Source organism: Suricata suricatta, chromosome 3 (genome assembly GCF_006229205.1).
Source record: "Suricata suricatta isolate VVHF042 chromosome 3, meerkat_22Aug2017_6uvM2_HiC, whole genome shotgun sequence".
In the NCBI taxonomy this organism is placed as follows: Eukaryota; Metazoa; Chordata; class Mammalia; order Carnivora; family Herpestidae; genus Suricata; species Suricata suricatta.
In genome coordinates this window covers 100,295,892-100,314,632 of record NC_043702.1, presented here as the reverse complement: position 1 = coordinate 100,314,632, position 18,741 = coordinate 100,295,892, and the positions used below count along the sequence as shown (strand labels likewise).

Genomic DNA, 18,741 nt, shown 5'->3' with positions numbered 1-18,741 from the left:
ACAGTGCAGGCAGGGGAGGGTCAGAGAGAGAGGGATGTACAGAATCTGAAGCAGGCTCCAGGCTCTGAGCTAGCTGTCAGCACAGAGCCCAACACAGGGCTCGAACCCACAAACTGCAAGATCATGACCTGAGCCGAAGTCGGACGCTCAACCCACTGAGCCACCCAGGAGCCCCTTCACTCATTTCCTCCCCTAATTTCCAGCAGAGATTGCCCCTAGCCCAAAGCCCAGACACACTGTGCCCGGATCTGGGCTTTTCCTGGTCAGGCTACAGAGTCCATCCAAACCATCAGTGCGGGAACAACGCATGTGGACACGGAGACAGAGTAAGTGTGTCTGAATCACAGCCCTTCGGCCTCATCGCTGTGGACTCAGGGCACGTGGCCTGCCCTCTCTAAACCTGCTCTGATCTCAAACAGGGGAAATGGTGGTAGGCACCTCACAGGGTAACGTGGGGAGGACATCAAGAAATCTGGATAAAATGCCTAACCCGGTGTGTGCAACATACAAGAACTCACTGCATGTTGGCTTAAAACACTCACACACGAACGGACAGAAATGCACATGCCAGAGAAATCTCGGACAGGAATCCACCTTCAACAGCAGAGGGGACGGCTACTGATGGGCCCACCCTCTTCTTGTCATCCAACAAGTAAGGGCAACCCCTCCAAGCCCAGTGCTGTTTCCATGTGACCAGAAATTAATTACGATTCATTCAACTGAAGGGACTCCATATTGCACGCGACTTTCAACATTTAGTTTGACCCTTCATGTGCAGACCCCATCCCGCAAGGTGGGATTTCACCTCCGGCCCCCTTGCTGTTTAGGGCAGCATATCCAGTTCTAACCAGTGAACTATGAGAGGAAGTGACATGTCACTCTGAAACCAGAACGTGTGTTTGTATGAGACCCTCCGCAGCTGAGTCCCTTTCCCACAGCGACTAGCAGTCGGCCGGCTGGATGAGGACACGTGGAGCAGCTCCCCCAGCTAACCTGCACCGGACACACAGTGTGAGTGACAAAGAAACGCTATGCTACGCCTGTGAGTTTTGGGGTTTATTAGCACAGCATAAACTAGACTCGCCTGACAATGTCACAGCAGTCTCAGGCTGTAGAAGTATTTTATTTTAAAGTTAATTTATTTTGAAAGAAAGAACGCACACTCACACAAGGGTGGGGCAAAGAAAGGGAGAGAGAGAATCCAAGCAGGCTCCTTGCTGCCCACGGAGCCAAACTTGGGGCTCAAACTCACAAACTGTGAGATCATGACCTGAGCCAATTAACTGACTGAGCCACCCAGGCACTGCTGAAAGTGTGTATTTTAGATCTCTTACCCCACTCCCCAAAAAAAGCCTTCTAGAGACTCCTTATTCCCCTGGCTTCTGCGACAAGCCACTCTCGTTCTCTTTCAGTCTCTCTAACCCTTTCTCCATTTCCCAAACTCACTAATAAACCCTATTAACCAGGGCTGTGTCCTTAGCTGGAGACTCTTCTCATTGCACATGCTCTGCAGAGACCACGCCCACTCTCCTGACCTACCTACGACATACACTCTAATGCTGCCCAGAGCCCCCCAAGACTCCCTCCGAACTTTCCTCGTGCCCGAAGTCCCGCTGGCCATCTCCACCTTGTGCCCAACAACCATCATAAACCCAACATAGTCAAAAGTCTTCCCACCCCCAAGCCCCTTCTCAGCTAACAGCACCTAAATCAACTTAGTCTCCCAGACTAGAAACCTGACCATTAAGTTAGACTCCACACCCCCCATCCCTCGGCTCACTCAAACCATCAGTGCAGTCAGCTAATTTAACCCTCCCTTAATCTTTCTTATCCTTGTTTGGAGTAGAGGGGCAATTTTTTTTTTTTTAATTTGTTTAATGTCCACTACAGTGAAGACTAAGAAAACAAATGACTTCAGACTCAGGGAATACCTTACTGATGTCAGGCATAGAGGATGCTCTGCCTGAAGAGTCTGTCAGCCTGGACCAAGAAACAAGAGTGCCATGACTTCTGAGCGCACACCAGGGACTGTGCCCGTGGCTTCCGCACATGCTCCTCGACTCTTCAGCCACTTAAGTAAAGGACTCAAAACACTGCCAAGAAGCTTTCGTTCTTTTATTAAACTCTCTTAAGCGTTACCAATATCATTCAAGTTTAAGACAGGGCAAATCTTACGAAGTATTTAAGGGTTCTCTTCTTATAAATTAATTTATGGAGGAAACATAAACTAGTTTTCATCTCTACTTTTTCTAACCTGCTCAATCTTCTAAAGTTGAAAAGAATAATTCTGATATACTCAAACCAGAGCTGAGGCCTTTCAATACCGTCAGTTAAAATACTCTTCACTCCGAGTGGTTGGCGTCTCTTGATCACTTTAACTATTACACAGCGGGATGTGCTTATCACCCCCAGTCTTCTTCAGCCTCAAAACACATTCAGAATTCATCCTCCACAGAGAAGAAAACTACTACCAAGCCCGCTGCACATATTTGATCACATAATTTGAAGCCTTTCTGCTCAATCCAGGCAGCACTATTACTGCCCATCTTCGATGAGCACCAAGGCTCTTTGAAGACCTGAACACCTTCCTTCCTTCTACAAACTCTTCTGCAGAAAAGAGCTGTCAAGAAAATTGTTCTAAAACCCGAAAATGCATAGCAATTTATGCTTCATTTCTGCTTCTTTTCCTCATGATGGAAAATCCAGTCAGTCCTTACCTTGGCCTGATGACGGCTCGGAGAGCAATGCCAAATATCCTACTGCACAAACAGAAAGCCTAACCTGGTATTAGGCGTCAGAGGATGACACATCTAAATGCTTCCTATTATTCTGGAAACACTAGCACCTTCTTTTCAGCGAGCTCCAAAAATCTGTGGATGAAGTCCCCATTTTAAGTCATTTCAGCTCAACAGCCAAAATTACACGGCAAGTTTTCTTAGCACTAGCTAAAACTGAGAAGGGGGAGGAGGGCGCTGACAAGGTTTCCAGGACTTGCCCGAAACTGTAAATCCAAAACCTGACGGCTGGGATGGCTGCCGAAACCTCAAATTGCTTACTCTAAAAACCATCACCAAATCAGCTGATCTTCCTTCTTAATCCAAGGTTTTCTCTTTTTTCCGGACAAAAACACAGCATTTTCCCCTCAGAACATACCAGTCAGCGTATTGCTAATTAACTTGACTGGGTGGCTTTGTAGTCTCAGACCAGACGGTCTAGCTGGCAGCTAGGAAAAGGTTTCATAGCTTAAAAATATATTATATGAAGTGTTAGTTCAAGATGTGTGTGAAAACGAGTTTTAAACTGCTGCAAGAGCAGAATGTTAAGGCAACATCAGAAAACAGAGGTGTTGTAAAACACTAGGCCCTACTCCCCACCTGGCAAATAGAGCCAATGATAAGATGTTACTCAATCCCTTAGTACAAAAACATCCCAAAATAATCTGAACTTGACTTTGCAATTTTATCTTTTATATTTTGATGGCAGTGAGAGAGACCCTGGGGCTGTAACTCTCTTGCAAAACATTTCAACATATGATTTACTCACAAGGCTTAAAATAAGGAGAGAAAATATAAAATAAGTTGTCCTTTGCTTGGCAACCATCCTTTTTAATTACTTATTTTTATACTGCATCCAGGCTACACACACCTGGGTATGGATGGCTAATGTGGAGATAGAAAACACCAAGGATCACTTCTGGAGGAAACACAAGACGATAAACTTCTCCATCAGTACATCAACAGCATCGGGGTAAGCGAGAAAAGGACTTTACCAAGAGACTGACATTTACACTTTTTGACAAAACTGAAATACACTGAATTACAGAGCAAATTCACTGAAACAACAAAGAAAATCTGTCCTTGTAAAGGCTATTTTTTTCACCCCCAAGAAAGTGTTTCAATTCTGAGACTTCACCACACAACTGGTTAAGAGAATAAAGCGCGGTGTTTAGCAACAGGGCCACCCCAACTGCCTGGAGAGGCGCCCGCTGAGGTCGGCAGGGCGGAGAAGACACCTCCCACTTTACTTCTCTGCACAAGCTGCCGCCGTCTCCTTGTTGAAGCCCCGGATGGAGAGGTCGTAGACCACCTCCTCCACCTTCTTCACATCGTACTTCAAGCCGTCGTAACGCTTCCTCAGGGAGTCATTTTTCAGGTTGAGAAGGCGGAAGCCGGAGTCCAGCTCGTTGATGAAGGTGGAGATGTGGAGGGGCCGGGAGTAGTCTCCGGCGGTCACGCTGTTGACGGACAGGCGAGACTGCAGATGGGAAGAGAGACGGAGACGCTTACAACAGGGCCGCGTGGCAGGCCTTCCTCCTGTCACAGCCAGAGAGGCTCGAGGCCACGCAACTTGGCCACACTGTCTGTCGTAATTACATCAACTGCTTAATGCGCACTGCTACTTTGTGACTTAAGAGACAGTTCCCTTTCTTTTTTTTTTTAAATGTTTTATTTATTTTTGATACAGAGAGAGACAGAGCATGAGAGGGGGAGGGGCAGAGAGAGGAGACACAGAACTGGAAGCAGGCTCCAGGCTCTGAGCTAGCTGTCAGCACAGAGCCTGATGCGGGGCTCGAACTCACGGACGTGAGATCTGACCTGAGCCGAAGTCAGCAGCTTAACCAACAGAGCCACGCAGGCGCCCCGGGACGGTTCCCTTTCTGCTGGGGGTTTCTGTGTCTACAAGTTTCTATTAACATGAACGAAGGCTACATTCAACCCTTTTATAACAACCTTTTTTTCTTCTTTAGAACTATTTACATAGGACAATTTCTCAAGAGACAGATTACAAGAATAAAAGAAAAATGACATATATATGGTTAAATTATTCCCTGAAACAAGTATATGTATTAACACAGGAATATATACTAGGAATATATGTTTCTTATCACTACTTTGAAAGGGAGAGGTAGGGGCACCAGGGGGCTCAGTCGGTTAAGTGTCCGACTTTGGCTCAGGTCATAATCCCACGGTTTTTAAGTTCGAACCCCGCATCAGGCTCTGTGCTGACAGCTCAGAGCCTGGAGCCTGCATCAGATTCTGTGTCTCCCTCTCTATCTGCCCCTCCCGTGTTGACACTCTGTCTCTCTGTCTCTCAAAAATAAATAAACGTTAAAAAAAAATTATTTTAAAGAAAGGGAGTGATACTACAATCTTTTAAAAATTCACACTTTAGGGGGTACCTGGGTGGCTCAGTCCATTAAGTATCTGACTTCCGCTCAGGTCATGATGTCACACTCATGGGTTCGAGGCCCCCACTGGGCTCTGCGCTGACAGCTCAGAGCCTGAAGCCTCCTTCCAATTCTGTGTCTCCTTCTCTCTGCCCTTCCCCAACTCGCATTCTGTCTCTCTCTCTCTCTCAAAATGAATAAACATAATTTAAAACAATTTTTTAAATATACTTTAATGCTTTTTATTTATTTTTGAGAGACAGAGAGAGACCACATGAGCAGGGGAGGGGCAGAGAGAGAGGGAGACACAGAATCCAAAGACAAGCTCCAGGCTCTGAGCTGTCAGCACAGAGCTCGATGTGAGGCTCGAACCCACAAACCGTGAGATTATGACCTGAGCCAAAGTCAGATGCTTAACCGACTGAGCCACCCAGATGCCCCAATAAAAATTTTTTTTTATTTCACACATTAGTCAGTATGCACAGCTAGCTCACTGTATGAATTGGCCTTTCTCTGATGACTAGGAAACCATGGCACACACAGCACTTGAGGAAAAACTGATGATGGATAGAGGGCTTAGAAAAGACTTCCTGAATTTTTGTACCCATTTTAAAAACTGATAGTGAAGTGGGAAGATCAAAAACGCAAATGGCAAATTACTAAGCTTCTTACCAATTCACTGGCAAGAATCAGAACTCCCGAGAGATAATCTTCTACATCCAGATGAAATCCTTTCTCCCGATCTGGCTCAACTAAAAAATACACCAAAGTAAAAAAAAAAAAGGTCATGATGTTAACAGAATAGGAGCCTAAAAATATAAATTACTACATATATATACAAACATACACACACACATTGTTTCTCTCAAAGGAAAAGAAGAATCTTTTAAAAGAATCTTTATAATGTGTTCATACTTTTGACAACCTGGCCTCACTATGGATATCTGAGCCCTTAAGACTTTAATTTTTCCTCTTATTCTTCTCTCAAAAAGCAATGCCACCCAGAATGTTATCTGGTTATACCAGAGAATACCTTTGTTTCTGGATAAAGCGTGTCACAGCATTTAGAAGAGAAGCTGTGACACCCATAAGTGACATTCACAGTGCTCACACGTGCACACGAATGAGAAATGAGAAGACCGCACACACAGGGCAAAATGTTGGGGTGCCTGGGGGGCTCAGTCAGTTGAAAATTTCAGCTCAACTCATGATCCCAGGGTTGTGGGATCGAGCCCCACACTGAGCATGGAGCCCACTTAGAATTCTCTCTCCCTCTCCCTCCGCCCCCTCCCTGTTCACATGAGGTCCCTAAAATAAAAATTAAAAATAAAAAAATATTTTAAAGACATGGCAAAATGTTAACAAGAAGAAAATCAAAGAGGGGTGTAAACAGGTTTCACTGTACTATTCATTCAACTTTTCACAGCCTTGATTTTTTTAAGAACTAATTTTTAAAAACCACAAGCAATACCCAAATACAAAAAGCAAGCCACTACACATTCTTACTTTTTGTGTTTCCAAATCACTATTTCTGCACTTAGTGCTCGTGTGTTTTAATAAATATGAAGTATAGGCAATAGCCTCCTGCGCAACCAGAAATTCAGCGACCAAGCCTGCTCCTGCCGACCAGCACTAACGGAGACACTTACTGCCAAGAATCTCCGTAACCGCTTCCCGAGTCACAAGCGTTTCTGATTCCAAGTACACCACGAACGCTGCCAAGAAGACCAAACGCTGCAACACAAACCTCCAGTGCTCGTGAAATCTGCATGGAGAGAAGCTCATTTAGGTGGAGGGACCGGGGGTTTTAAGAGGCAAATGTAGCACAGCGTAGTCAAACATCTTAGTGACAGAATGCTCTTTCCAATCAAATCCATGTGAGACCACAACAACAAAAAAAAAAAAACATGGAAAAACATGACATTTAAATATATTAGGTGGATTTAACATAACCCTTACGTGTTCACATTTATAAGCAATTACTATTAGAAGTCTAACAAATGATAAGCATGATCCAACTTCAATGAACATAAAGATATTTACAGTCGAAGATTATGGACGACAAGAACAACTATCCCTGAGAAGTTTAATCAGCAGGAACAATAATCATGCTAAGAGAAAAATCAAAACGGCAACTGCAGATTGAGGACAACTGCAATTGTACACCTGCCTCAACCCCTTACTTACTCTAACATTTTGACCTGAATGTGGAATATTAAGAAAATCTTGATTCATACACATAACTACCATTTGCAATCACTAAACCAACAGACTTAAACCTTCAGGATCCTGCAGTTAAACTGAGCTAGAAACCTGAAAAAAAGAATAGGGAATTTTACAACCTCAAATACTAACGCTACACCTCCTGAATTTCAAATATGGCAAAGTCCAAAAAGAATTTCAATACAAGTCAAACAAAACCCTCTAAGGGCCAAATCCCCGAGAGGTCAGCCTCTGTGTGACTTCCAAACTACATGATCCTAGAGATCCTGCCAACCCTGTCGTTCAAGGTCTCTCTACACCCATTAGTACCTTACAGCAAGGTCGGCAAACTTTCTGTGAAGGACTAGATAGTAGTATTTTAGGCTTTGTGAACCACATTCAGTCTCTGTCACACATTTGGGTGTTTTTCTTTTTTTAACAACCCTTTAGAATAGAAGTAATTCTTAGCCTCCAGAGGCAGCGGGCCAGTCCCTGCCTTAAATTATCCTGTGAAGCAATATTATCCACTTCCCACATACATGGCTTGTTTTGTGCCCACATATGTGTCTTAACAGAACATCTTTTTCAGTAGGAAAACAGGCACAAGTAGAGATTTTAGGTTCTTTTTCACTATATTTCATCAATACTCAGATGTAGTTCTTTCCAACTTAACATCTGTGAAATTGAGATGCATTTTACAATCTATAAATTTCACAATTATGACTGGCAACAAATTTTCTTCCCTAGTGGTGCATTAAGCAATGGTGACTCTTAAAATTAATGGTCAACAAGATACAGAATATTGGCTAAACATGTTACTTGGCAGTAAAATTCAAATTTTGAGGAAAAACTCAACTCCATTTATATAGTGCCACCTAATCCCATACCCTCAAGAGCCTAGATATGGTTCACCCAATTTCACAAGTAACTTGAATACACTAAGAAAATATCTTTATTTGACCTTAATATAACAAATATTTTTAATTCCTTTTTCCTTATAAAAATCATGTGTTCCTTAGAAAAATTCTCAAAGGGAGGGGAAAAAAATCCCCATCTTTGTCACCATTAAAATACCCCCGTTAAGCCTAACTCCTTTTCATTGTTTCTTCTACATAGAGAGGTTTTTACCTAGTTCTAAGCAATCATTTGGTACATATAATTTTTGTCCTGCCTTTATTTTTACTTAACATTACAAAATAACGCTACTCTTCTCACAAACCTGTAATACTGTTCAGCAGGGAACTTGGTCTTCAATGACGTTAGATGCGTCTTCACTGTACCAAAATGTTCTCGCGCTTTCAAACACCTCTTTGGAACTGATCACAAAAAAATAATCAAACAGAATAATGAAAGATTTACCAAATTTCAAATACAGTTCTTGCTTAATAATCTGTTCAGTCCATCTAGAAATAAGTCAACTTTAAAAAGAAAAAATGGGAGCCTGGGTGGCTCAGTCAGTTAAGCATCCAACTTCAGCTCAGGTCAAGATCTCGCAGTTTGTGGGTTTGGGCCCCACGTCAGGCTCCATGCTGACAGCTCAGAGCCTGGAACCTGTCTTCGGATTCTGTGTCTCCCTGTCTCTCTGACCCTCCCCTGCTCGAGCTGTCTCTGTCTCTCAAAAATAAATTAAAAAAATTCATGACCAAATGCAGGGTATACAGCTCTACTTTTCAACCTGGCTCTCAAAATTTCAACTCTAGTTTCCCTACTCATTATCCAACACTGAAAAGCAGGCAAAAACTTGCTGAAAGGGAATAAGACTTTAGCAAACAAGACAGCAGGCTGTCATAAATAATGTCATCCTTGGGGCAACTAGGTGGCTGAGTTAGTTAAGGGTCCAACTTCTTGGTTTCTACTCAGGTCATAACCTAGCGGTTTGTGGGTTTGAGCCCTGCACTGGAGTGTGCACCGACAATGTGGAGCCTGCTTGGGATTCATTCTCTCTCTCTCTCTCTCCCCCTGTCTCTCTGCCCCATCCCACATCTCTCTCACTCTCAAAATAAACTAACTTCAAAAAAAGGTATTAAAAAAATAACAATTTTTTTAAAAATTAAAAAAAAAAAAAAAAACAATTGTCATCCTTAGGGGGCCATGCACCAGCTGCTATTCCAAAAGGAAGCCTGAAATTGGACAGCTTCTAGCTCCCACATTTGATCAAAAAGAAGCTTTATCAATTATACTCAGACTGACCAAGTCCATAGCACTGAGTAAAAGGACTTCCCTGTGCACCTGTAAGTTACAGTATTATATCACTCTGACTGATCATGTATTTCTGCTCTTTCAGTTGTGCTGGCTACATCCTACACTGAAGGCCCCATGTTTAAACTTGTCATATTCGATATCCGTGAAAGATGCCAACTATAAACACATTAGGAACATTCTACACTGGACTTTCCTTATCACAAATGCATATTAAACCATATTAAATGAATGAAAGATTGGGTTTATTTCTCTTTTAATGCAAGCAAGCAGGGGCAGAGAGAATCCCAAGCAGGCTCCATGCTGTCAATGCAGCATCAGACACAGGGCTCAAATGCACTTTCTTGGACCATGAGATCATGACCTGAGCTGAAATCAAGAGTCAGACACTTAATGACTGAGCCACCCAGGCACCTCATGAAAGACTGGGTTTAAGAAGAGAGCCAAATAGAAATTAGATACATAAGAGAATTACAAATCTATTAAAATTATCACATTATAATCACATTACTACATTACTATGTGAAAGTGAAAAATCAACCATCACACATAGAATTCCAGAACTCTGTAAATCTATAGAACACTCAACTCACCTACTTCTTCATGGGCTATGAGGGACATTTTTCTTAAAAAAAAAAATAATAATAATAATACAGACTTAAAATGTCTTCTGAATGGAAATTAACTCTTAAGTGAAAGACTCATAAATTGGATTTTTAAAAAATATTCCAAATCAATGGGGCACCTGAGTGGTTCAGTTGGTTAGGTGTCTGACTCTTGATTTTGATCTCATGTTCATGGACTCAAGCCCCACATTGGGCTCTGTGCTAGCACTGCAGAGCCTGCTTGGGATTCTCTCTCTCCTGCACTCTCTACCCCTCCCCTGCTCTCTCTCAAAATAAGTAAATAAACTTAAAATTTTTTTTTCAAAATCAAAGCAAAGAACTTACTGTCCTGAAAACCAGCACCCTGATGGACCCCTTGCAGTAAAGTTAAAATCTCTCGAGCTGTTTGTTCTAAACTCTGTACAACTTTTCGGATTTCCTAGAAAGAATTAAAAATCAAAGTATCAGATAAACTCAATGGAACTATTTTTATTACCTCAAACCCGATACATTAGACAGCATAGATTAAGTACCCATGACACCTTCACACACATTTAAAACTCTAACAATCTTTACAAGGACTGAACTGGTACAGAAAATATCCAGGTTTGAATCTTGACTTTGCCACTTACTTCCTCTGTGAGACCTTCAAGAGGTCACTACAGAGCCTGAGATTTATTATGCAGCCTTCAAAGGATAATTGCCGCCACCTCCCCACTATCCCACTGAAACACTATGAATATTAAATGAAGTTTCTGAATGTAATTTGTAAAAAAACGAAAAATGCAATGCAATACAAAGATTGGGTATTTTTTAATTAACGAATATTCACAGCATATTTATGTGGGAAGCGCTGTGTAAATATTGGTACCCAATTAGTCCCTTCCTTCTTGCAGTTTAGAGCATAATGGAGTCGACCAACGTTTAAAAAATACGGATCGCACAAATTTTTTTAATATGAATGCACTACTAAAAAACATGACAGACTTTGAGATCAAGGATATGAATACGAAATAAGCAAAAGGAAAGACGCGAATTTCCGGAAAAGCATACAATGCATGCAAATGGTCCTGAGTCAAGAAACTATCTGAGGAACTAGAAAAATAAAAGATAACTAAAGTGAATATAATACACAACAGAAGGTGGCGTAAAATGAGATGGAGGGGAGAAGACAACCTGTGCGCTACAGTCGAATCTGGATTATTATTCAATGTGGACTAAGAAGCCATAAGAGAGCCTTAAAGAGAAGAGGCCACACGTGCTACACAAACACTGAAACGCGTGTTCTCTGGGTCCCAAGCGCTGAGCCTTCGACATCAACAAGCGCCAGAAAGCAAGAAGACTGACACTAGAACGAGAGCCGAGACTTGAACCCAGAGACCCAGGACCGGACAGCAGAATCGGGGGAGGGAGAGGAACGTGCCCTAAGCTGATACAGGATGGGAAGCAACCCACCCCCGGAGGCTTCCCCACTGGTCGAGACAGAGCGACAGAGAAGGGCCGGGCACGGTGGCCAAGCAAGAAAGGAAAGGGAAAGGGAAGGGGAAGGGGAAGAGAGGAGGCTCGCCTCTCGGATGTCCTGCTCGGCGGCCAAAAAACCCTGCAGCTCCACGAAGATCTCGCTCACAGACATGGCGCCGGCTGCACAACAATCGACCAGAGCGGCAAGGGTGGCCGCCGAAAAGCGTTTCAGAGCACACCAGCGCAGTCAGTCGCAACGCCAGCAGCCGCCGCCGACACCGCCGCGTCCACCCGGCCCTGCGCTACGGACGTCGCTGGGGTCCTCCCAGGTCCGCGGCGCGCAGGATTGCCGGGCTGCCCGCCGCGCTGCCTGATGTGCCGCCGGCCGCGTCAGGAGCCGAGGCGCGAGCCCAGGGGGCGGGGCGGAAATGCTGGGCGGGGCTTTCATCTAGGGATCTTCGGGAGAGCATGGCCGGAAGCCCTCCGCTAAGGGGAGGAGGAGGGTCCCTCGTGGCTGAGGGCCTGAGGGGGCAGGGCGAGGCGGGCTTGGGGGCGGGGCAAACGGGCGCAGCCTTGAACTTACGTAATTGTTTGTGCTGCGGCAGTCTGGAGAAATGCTTCGATGCAGAAGAGTGCGTAAAAATCCCAGTGCAGATAAACGAAGAGTGCAATCTTCCTGAGGAAAAAGGACAAACCATGCAGTCGTATTTGCAAAGAATACACGGGGAAATAAAAACGGGGGGGCGGGGACCGTGAGAGTAGATGGATTGCGAGCGAAAAATGTTAACGTCTTCTCTGTATGACTGTATAACCTATTTACATTATATGGATTTTTAAAGCGTGTATGGCGGGAAGTTCCTCTTCCACTCAACTAACACCTCTTTATCCCAATTCCTTTGAGGCAAACACCTTACGGATTTCTTGTCCTTGCAGAGTTATTCCATACATCTGCTCTACAGTAGAAATGCGTAGTGTCAACCTGAAAATAAAAAGACACTGTGAAAGCCAAACAAGTGTTTGAGATAGAAAAATTGCAATTCGGTGAGCACAGACTCCAGCAATAATCAAATAAGTGTCCCGCCTGCAGGTGTAAGCAAGGGGGGCGGGGAGGAGAGGGGGAGAACCACATAACTGATAAATGAAAAAAAAATTGTTAATTTATACTAACAGGCTAAGGACTAATACGCTTTTGGTTACACACTGATCACTAGTCTGTTAACAAATGAAGCGATGCTTGGTATAGTTAACTATTGCGTTTTCAGAAAGTCCATAACCAAGAGTCTTATGACTGGGAAGCCAGTGGTCCTGCTGAGTTTAGGAGCAATTGCATGTGAAACAACTGCTTCTGGACCAGTCCTTTTTTCCAGTTCAAGGGTTAATTAGTTATTTGTTATAGAACGAGAAAAGGGGCTTTTCTCGAAATAGTGTCTCTCATGTCTAGAAATTATACATTATATATATATATAACTATATATAGTTCCACAGTAGAATGCACTCTCCAAATGATTTTAAATGATTACTTATTTCAACTAGATGAAGGTTGTTTGCTTTGTGTGAGAATTTATTCTAAAACTTACATGAAAGACATTGTAACTTCATTATACTTTTGTGAAGTGGATATTATTGTTACCTTATAAATGAAATAACTATAGTAACAGATTAATTGACTTGCTTTAGGTCGTATGCAGCTAGTAAATGTTGAAGCTGGAATCCAAATTATTTGTCTTAATTTCTATGCTATTTATCATCTCTATACCATTTAACAATAATATTTGCAAGAGGCTTCAAATGCTTTATCTAACTTGACCCCTACAACCTTAAAATGTGACAGGCTAGAAACGCTGTCTTAACAACTTGCTCAAGTTCAAGATTTTTATTTTATTTTATTATTTTATTTACCTATTTATTTTGGCTTGTGTTCCTCTGACATCCATACCATTCTGTGGTGTAACATAAGCAGTACAATCTCCTAATTCACAAAAAAGAATGAAAACGGGAACAGAAGCTCGTTTTTATTTAGACTTGGTACTTGCCAAACATGTTCTTAGCACCATTTCTGTGTATTCACTGACTTCATATAAATCCAAAATCGTTTTTCAAATCCTGCGACACTTCTCTCTATTTCCACTCAAAATAAAGATTGTGAGTTTTGAAACTCTAGCAGACATGAGTCTGCCAAATCGCTTTTTTCTAGTAATCTAAGAGGTTTAAGCATCCCCTAAGAGTGTCTTTTCTCATTTGTCAGGTCAGAATTCATTAACACCTATCTCTAAAAGTTTGGGGAACCATAAATGTGCACAAGATGACTTTCTGTCCCTATGAAGTTGACTCTTCTAGGTACCTCAGAGAAGTGGAATCATATGGTATTTGTCTTTTTGTAAATGGCTTATTACACGTAGGATAATGACTTCAAAATTCACCTATGTTGCACCATGTGTCAGAATTTCATTCCTTCTTAAGGCTGAATAATATTCTATTTTATGTGTGTACCACATTTTATTATCCATTCAATTTTTAGTTTGTTGTGTGACACTGAGGCTGCCCTGTTGAGGCAGTCTCTCGCCTCTCCCCACCTTTGTTCCGTTCAGCCCATTCCCACAGGTCCGTGACCAGCAGGGGGCAGCTGGGCGGGGCTGAGCAGGCTGACTGCAATAGCTGGCCCACTATCCAGGTAGACACGTTGGGTGGTGACCCCACGGGCAGAGTGGCAGGAAGAGAGGGGAGCTAGGGGAGGGGAGGGGAGACAGGGCTGATGGGACTCCCTCCCAGTACCCGCCTCCCTTCTCCTGCTGCCCTCGGGTCCTCCCCACAAACCCCCTCCTTCTAAGGCCCAGCTCCCTGGCCTTACCACGCTGGGCTCTGGCCCATAGGTGGGACAGTTGCACCACGGGAATGACATGCCACCACTGCATACCAACAGAGCGACGTCAATGGAGGTCATTGGGGGGAAGGAAGGGAGAGACACACAGTGAGCACACACTTAGCCCTCCACGGAGGGGCGTGTGGAAGTATCTGGAGGCCTTAAGGTTGCCACAATGAATACGGGTGCCACTGGCATTGAGTGCCAGGGGTCGGGTGCCAAGGCAGTGTATTCAAGACCGTACAGCTCCGTGAAGACCCCCCTCTACCCTGCAAAGTGTCAGACTCCACGCTTCTGTGTGCAAACCAGAAATAAGAGAGAGAGGAGAGAAGGAAGGGAGGACAGGAGAGGGAGAGGAAGAGGAAGGAAGGACAAACATCTGTGGCTCTAGGCTGTCGTCTGGGCATGAGACAGGCCAGCTGCTAGTAGTGTCCCTACTACTGGGGTGCCTGGGTGGCTCAGTCTGTTAAGCGTCCGAATTTGGCTCAGGCCATAATTTCAGGGTTCATGAGTTCGACCCTGGCATTGGGCTCTGTGCTGTCACAGAGCCTGCTTCAGGTCCTCTGTCTCCCTCTCTCCCTGCCCCTCCCCGCATTCTCTCTATCTTTCTCTCTCTTTCAAAACTAAATAAACAAGGGCGCCTGGGTGGCTCAGTCAGTTAAGCATCCGACTTTGGCTCAGGTCATGAGCTCACAGTTTCTGAGTTTGAACCCTGTGTCAGGCTCTGTGCTGACAGCTCAAAGCCTGGAGCCTGCTTTAGATTCGGTGTCTCCCTCTGTCTCTGCCCCTCCCCAGCTTGTGCTCTGTCTCTGTCTCTCAAAACTAAACAAATGTAAAAAAAATTTTTTAAATAAATAAATAAACATTTAAAAAAGGAGTAGTCAGAGAGAGACAAATATGATATGATTTCATTCATCTGAGCAGCTTAAGACACAGAACAGATGAACATAAGGGAAGGGAAGTAAAAATAATATAAAAACAGGGAGGGGGACAAAACATAAGAGACTCTTAAATACGGAGAACAGAGGGGTGCTGGAGGGGCTGTGGGGGGATGGGCTAAATGGGTAAGGGGCACTAAGGAATCTGCTCCTCAAATTATTGTTGCACTATATGCTAACTCACTTGGATGTAAATTTTTTTAAAAATTAAAAAAAAATAAAATCAAAGTTCCACAGGTCAATCACCACACACACACACACACACACACACACACACACATACACACACATACACACACACAAAAGTAGCGTCCCTACTGCACTAGAGGGCACAGACTCCCCCAGGAGACTGGCCTTCACAATCATGTCACCCAAACTCTTCTCTATGGATATGAAAGCTGAGGGTTTCTCCTGGCATGTGGCTCAAGGGTTAACAGGTTTCTGGGCTCCCTGACCAGGAGGCCACACCACCTCCTGTGACCACCTGCCCGGGTCCCAGAGCACCCCTTGGGTCCTGGCCAAGGAGGCTCAGCTGAATGGGGTGTTGCCTGGCAGGGCTCAAGTGAACATCACCAGGAGTCCCCATTAACCGGGAGTGACTGACACAGGTTTGGAAAGGAAACACACACACACACACACACACACACACACACACACGCAAACTGGAGCAGTCTGGGCTGCAAGTGAGAATCTGGCAACTGAGACCCTGTCCCCAGTTAAGGGCTGACCTCTATAGTCTGCTGAAGGGCCAACGAGAGGGTGGCCTGCTCTCTAGAAACATCCAGGAGTTCCTCCAGCACCTGGTCCGAACAGGCAGCTCCCAGCCTGGCAAGACAAGACGGGAACAGGCCCCGTGTTTTCCTGGGAAAACCACTGCAGGCTGTACTGATCATGTTAACCGAATTGCTTCCCCAAGGCTGCCCTTACAAATTACCACTAACTAGGGGGCTTAAACCAACAGAAACCTACGTTCTCACAGGTCGAGAGACTTCAGGAATCCAAATTCAAGATGCTGGCAGGGCCACTGTCTCTCTGAAGACTGTAGGAAAGAGTCCTTCTTTACCTCTTCCTAGTTTCTGCTGGTTGCCAGCAATCTTTGATGTTCCTCAGCTTGCAAACACATCACTCCAGTCTCTGTTACCAAGTGGCGTTTGTGTGTGTGTGTGTGTGTCCAAATTTCTCTCTTTATATAAAGACACTAGTTATTGGAATAGGGTCCATCCTACTTCAGCATGACCTCATCTCGATTACACCTGCAAAGACACTGTTTCCATCACATGTACAGGGCGTGAAAACTTAAATTTATCTCAAGGAGGACACAATTCAACCCAATACAGTGATCAGTCCCCAAATCTCTGCTCCTGTTACTCAAAGTGAGATCTAGGAGAGCACATGGATTGCCCAGTGGGGAAGGGGGTTTGTTTCTAAGCAGATTCTGATTCATAGGTCTGAGATGGAGCCCCAGTCTGTGTTTCTCCTCTACAGCTCACTGTCTGCTCTTCCCACATGCACACCTGGGCACCAGCCAGACTTGGCCTTCACAGGTGCCAGAGTACCTACCACCACTATCCCCAGACCAGCTCCGTCTGGACTACTGCTATAGCCTGCACACCACCCCACCGCCTACTTTCCCTGTGCTAAAGAGCAAAATCCAGGAGCACCTGGCTGACTTGGTTGATAGGACATGCAACCTTTGATCTCAGGGTTGTTGAGCCCCACGTTGGGTATATATTCCTTAAAAATAAAATCTTTAAAAACAAACAAAACACAAACAAGTAAATTTGAAGATCTAGATGGCTTTATTAAATGATTCATAAAGAAGGCAGCATCCTATCCACCAAACAGAAAGGAGCTTCATGGAGCTGCAGAAAAGGAAAGGATTTTAAAGACAGAGAGGAAAGAGAAGAAAATTATTAGCAAATAATGCATTGTCACCTGTCACCCTCCCAAGCGGAATGGAAGGGATCTATCAGAATGACCTCCAGTTTAGCAGATTAAAGTTTACACAGACAGTGAACTATAGTCAGTTAGGTATTAAGTCTTCATTTACTGACATGGGTCCTTAACATAAGTGACTGCGTTTAGGGATAGTCGTTTTCTTTTTAACATCTGCAATCCACCGTCCACCCTTACTAGAGTAGTATTGATGAGGGACCATGGAGCAAGCTGAGGGAAAGTACAGGCTAACAGCACGCCCTGCCCCCTCCAGGTGGGATGTATGTCCTGTTCCTCGGACACTCCTGGCTGCCTGAGAACAAGGGAAAGGAAAAAGCAGATGATTGACTGATAGAGATCACAGTCATGCAGGACAGGCGTCTCCTTCAGTTTACAGAGAACTCAGTAAACTGTAAGAAAAAGGCAATCTTCTCCATCGCCTACTCTCCGGAAAACTATAGACTTCATTTCCTGGAGCCCTAACATCACCCTCATCAAGATGTAAGGGGGTTTAAGTGCTTGCCATGGCGACGTGGGAAACAGAGGCAAATGAAAAATTAATTTCCCCTTACTGCCTACAGCCCAGTGACAAGTCCTTGAAAGAGGCAGAGTGACCTCCCTCTGGGAGCTCAGCGGCCTTCATGATGACACTTTTCTGGGGACAAAAGGGAATCTTGGTTTAAGATTATCCTGACCCTCCAGGATCCTGTGAGTCTACTTTAACATATAAAGATTACTTTGGAAACTTCCTTTATCTCTACTCCCCCCAAGATATATGCTGGCAATCATACGCCAAGCTTGTGGCCCCTGACATACACCTGAAGTGTCTCATGACTGAGGTTTTACTAAATAGTAGAACATGACATTTTCCTAACAAAAAGTTAGCCCCTCAAGATCCTAGAAACCTTGCTTCCAAAATTCCTTAGAGATGTACGCTGTCCCAACCCCGCTTTTGACCTGAGGGTATACAATCAGTTACCCGTCACAGCTGCAGAGCAGGTCTTTCTGCCCGTGGGTCCTGTGCCCATGCTTTAATAAAATCACCTTTTTCTCTTTAAGAATTCTTTCTTGCTATTTCTTCTGGGTCGCCAACATGCCTTCCAGACTGAGGAAGACCCGGAAACTTCGGGGCCACGTGAGCCATGGTCACGGCCGCATCGGCAAGCACCGGAAGCACCCAGGAGGTCGGGGTAATGCTGGTGGCATGCATCACCACAGGATTAACTTTGACAAATATCATCCAGGTTACTTTGGAAAAGTTGGTATGAGGCATTACCACTTAAAAAGGAACCAGAGCTTCTGCCCAACTGTCAATCTTGATAAACTGTGGACCTTAGTCAGTGAGCAGACAAGGGTAAATGCTGCCAAAAACAA

At 44.3% G+C, this 18,741-nt stretch overlaps 1 protein-coding gene and 1 long non-coding RNA gene across 3 annotated transcripts in view; both read right to left on the bottom strand.

Annotated features, from left to right (window-relative positions):
- Window positions 1–2,100: 2,100 nt before the first annotated feature.
- On the bottom strand, window positions 2,101–11,960 carry TSN (translin). 2 transcript variants are annotated; one of them, XM_029934731.1, is made up of 6 exons: window positions 11,741–11,955; window positions 10,519–10,612; window positions 8,589–8,685; window positions 6,817–6,932; window positions 5,840–5,919; window positions 2,101–4,254 (listed from the first exon to the last, which is right to left on the bottom strand). In XM_029934731.1, the coding sequence occupies exons 1-6, from the start codon at window positions 11,804–11,806 to the stop codon at window positions 4,021–4,023; spliced, it is 687 nt and encodes a 228-aa protein (XP_029790591.1). In that variant the 5' UTR covers window positions 11,807–11,955; the 3' UTR covers window positions 2,101–4,020. The 2 variants fall into 2 exon arrangements, with proteins under 2 accessions (XP_029790591.1, XP_029790592.1); XM_029934732.1 differs by lacking the exon at window positions 5,840–5,919 and having other exon boundaries at window positions 4,058–4,254; window positions 11,741–11,960.
- A 266-nt stretch (window positions 11,961–12,226) lies between these two features.
- LOC115287910 overlaps window positions 12,227–18,741 on the bottom strand; it is an 8,092-nt gene continuing 1,577 nt past the window's right edge. Inside the window, exons 2-3 of the long non-coding RNA XR_003906709.1 lie at window positions 12,544–12,613; window positions 12,227–12,310 (exon numbers count right to left, since the gene is read on the bottom strand). This is a non-coding gene — a long non-coding RNA (uncharacterized LOC115287910). The remainder of the gene's footprint in view (window positions 12,311–12,543; window positions 12,614–18,741) is intronic.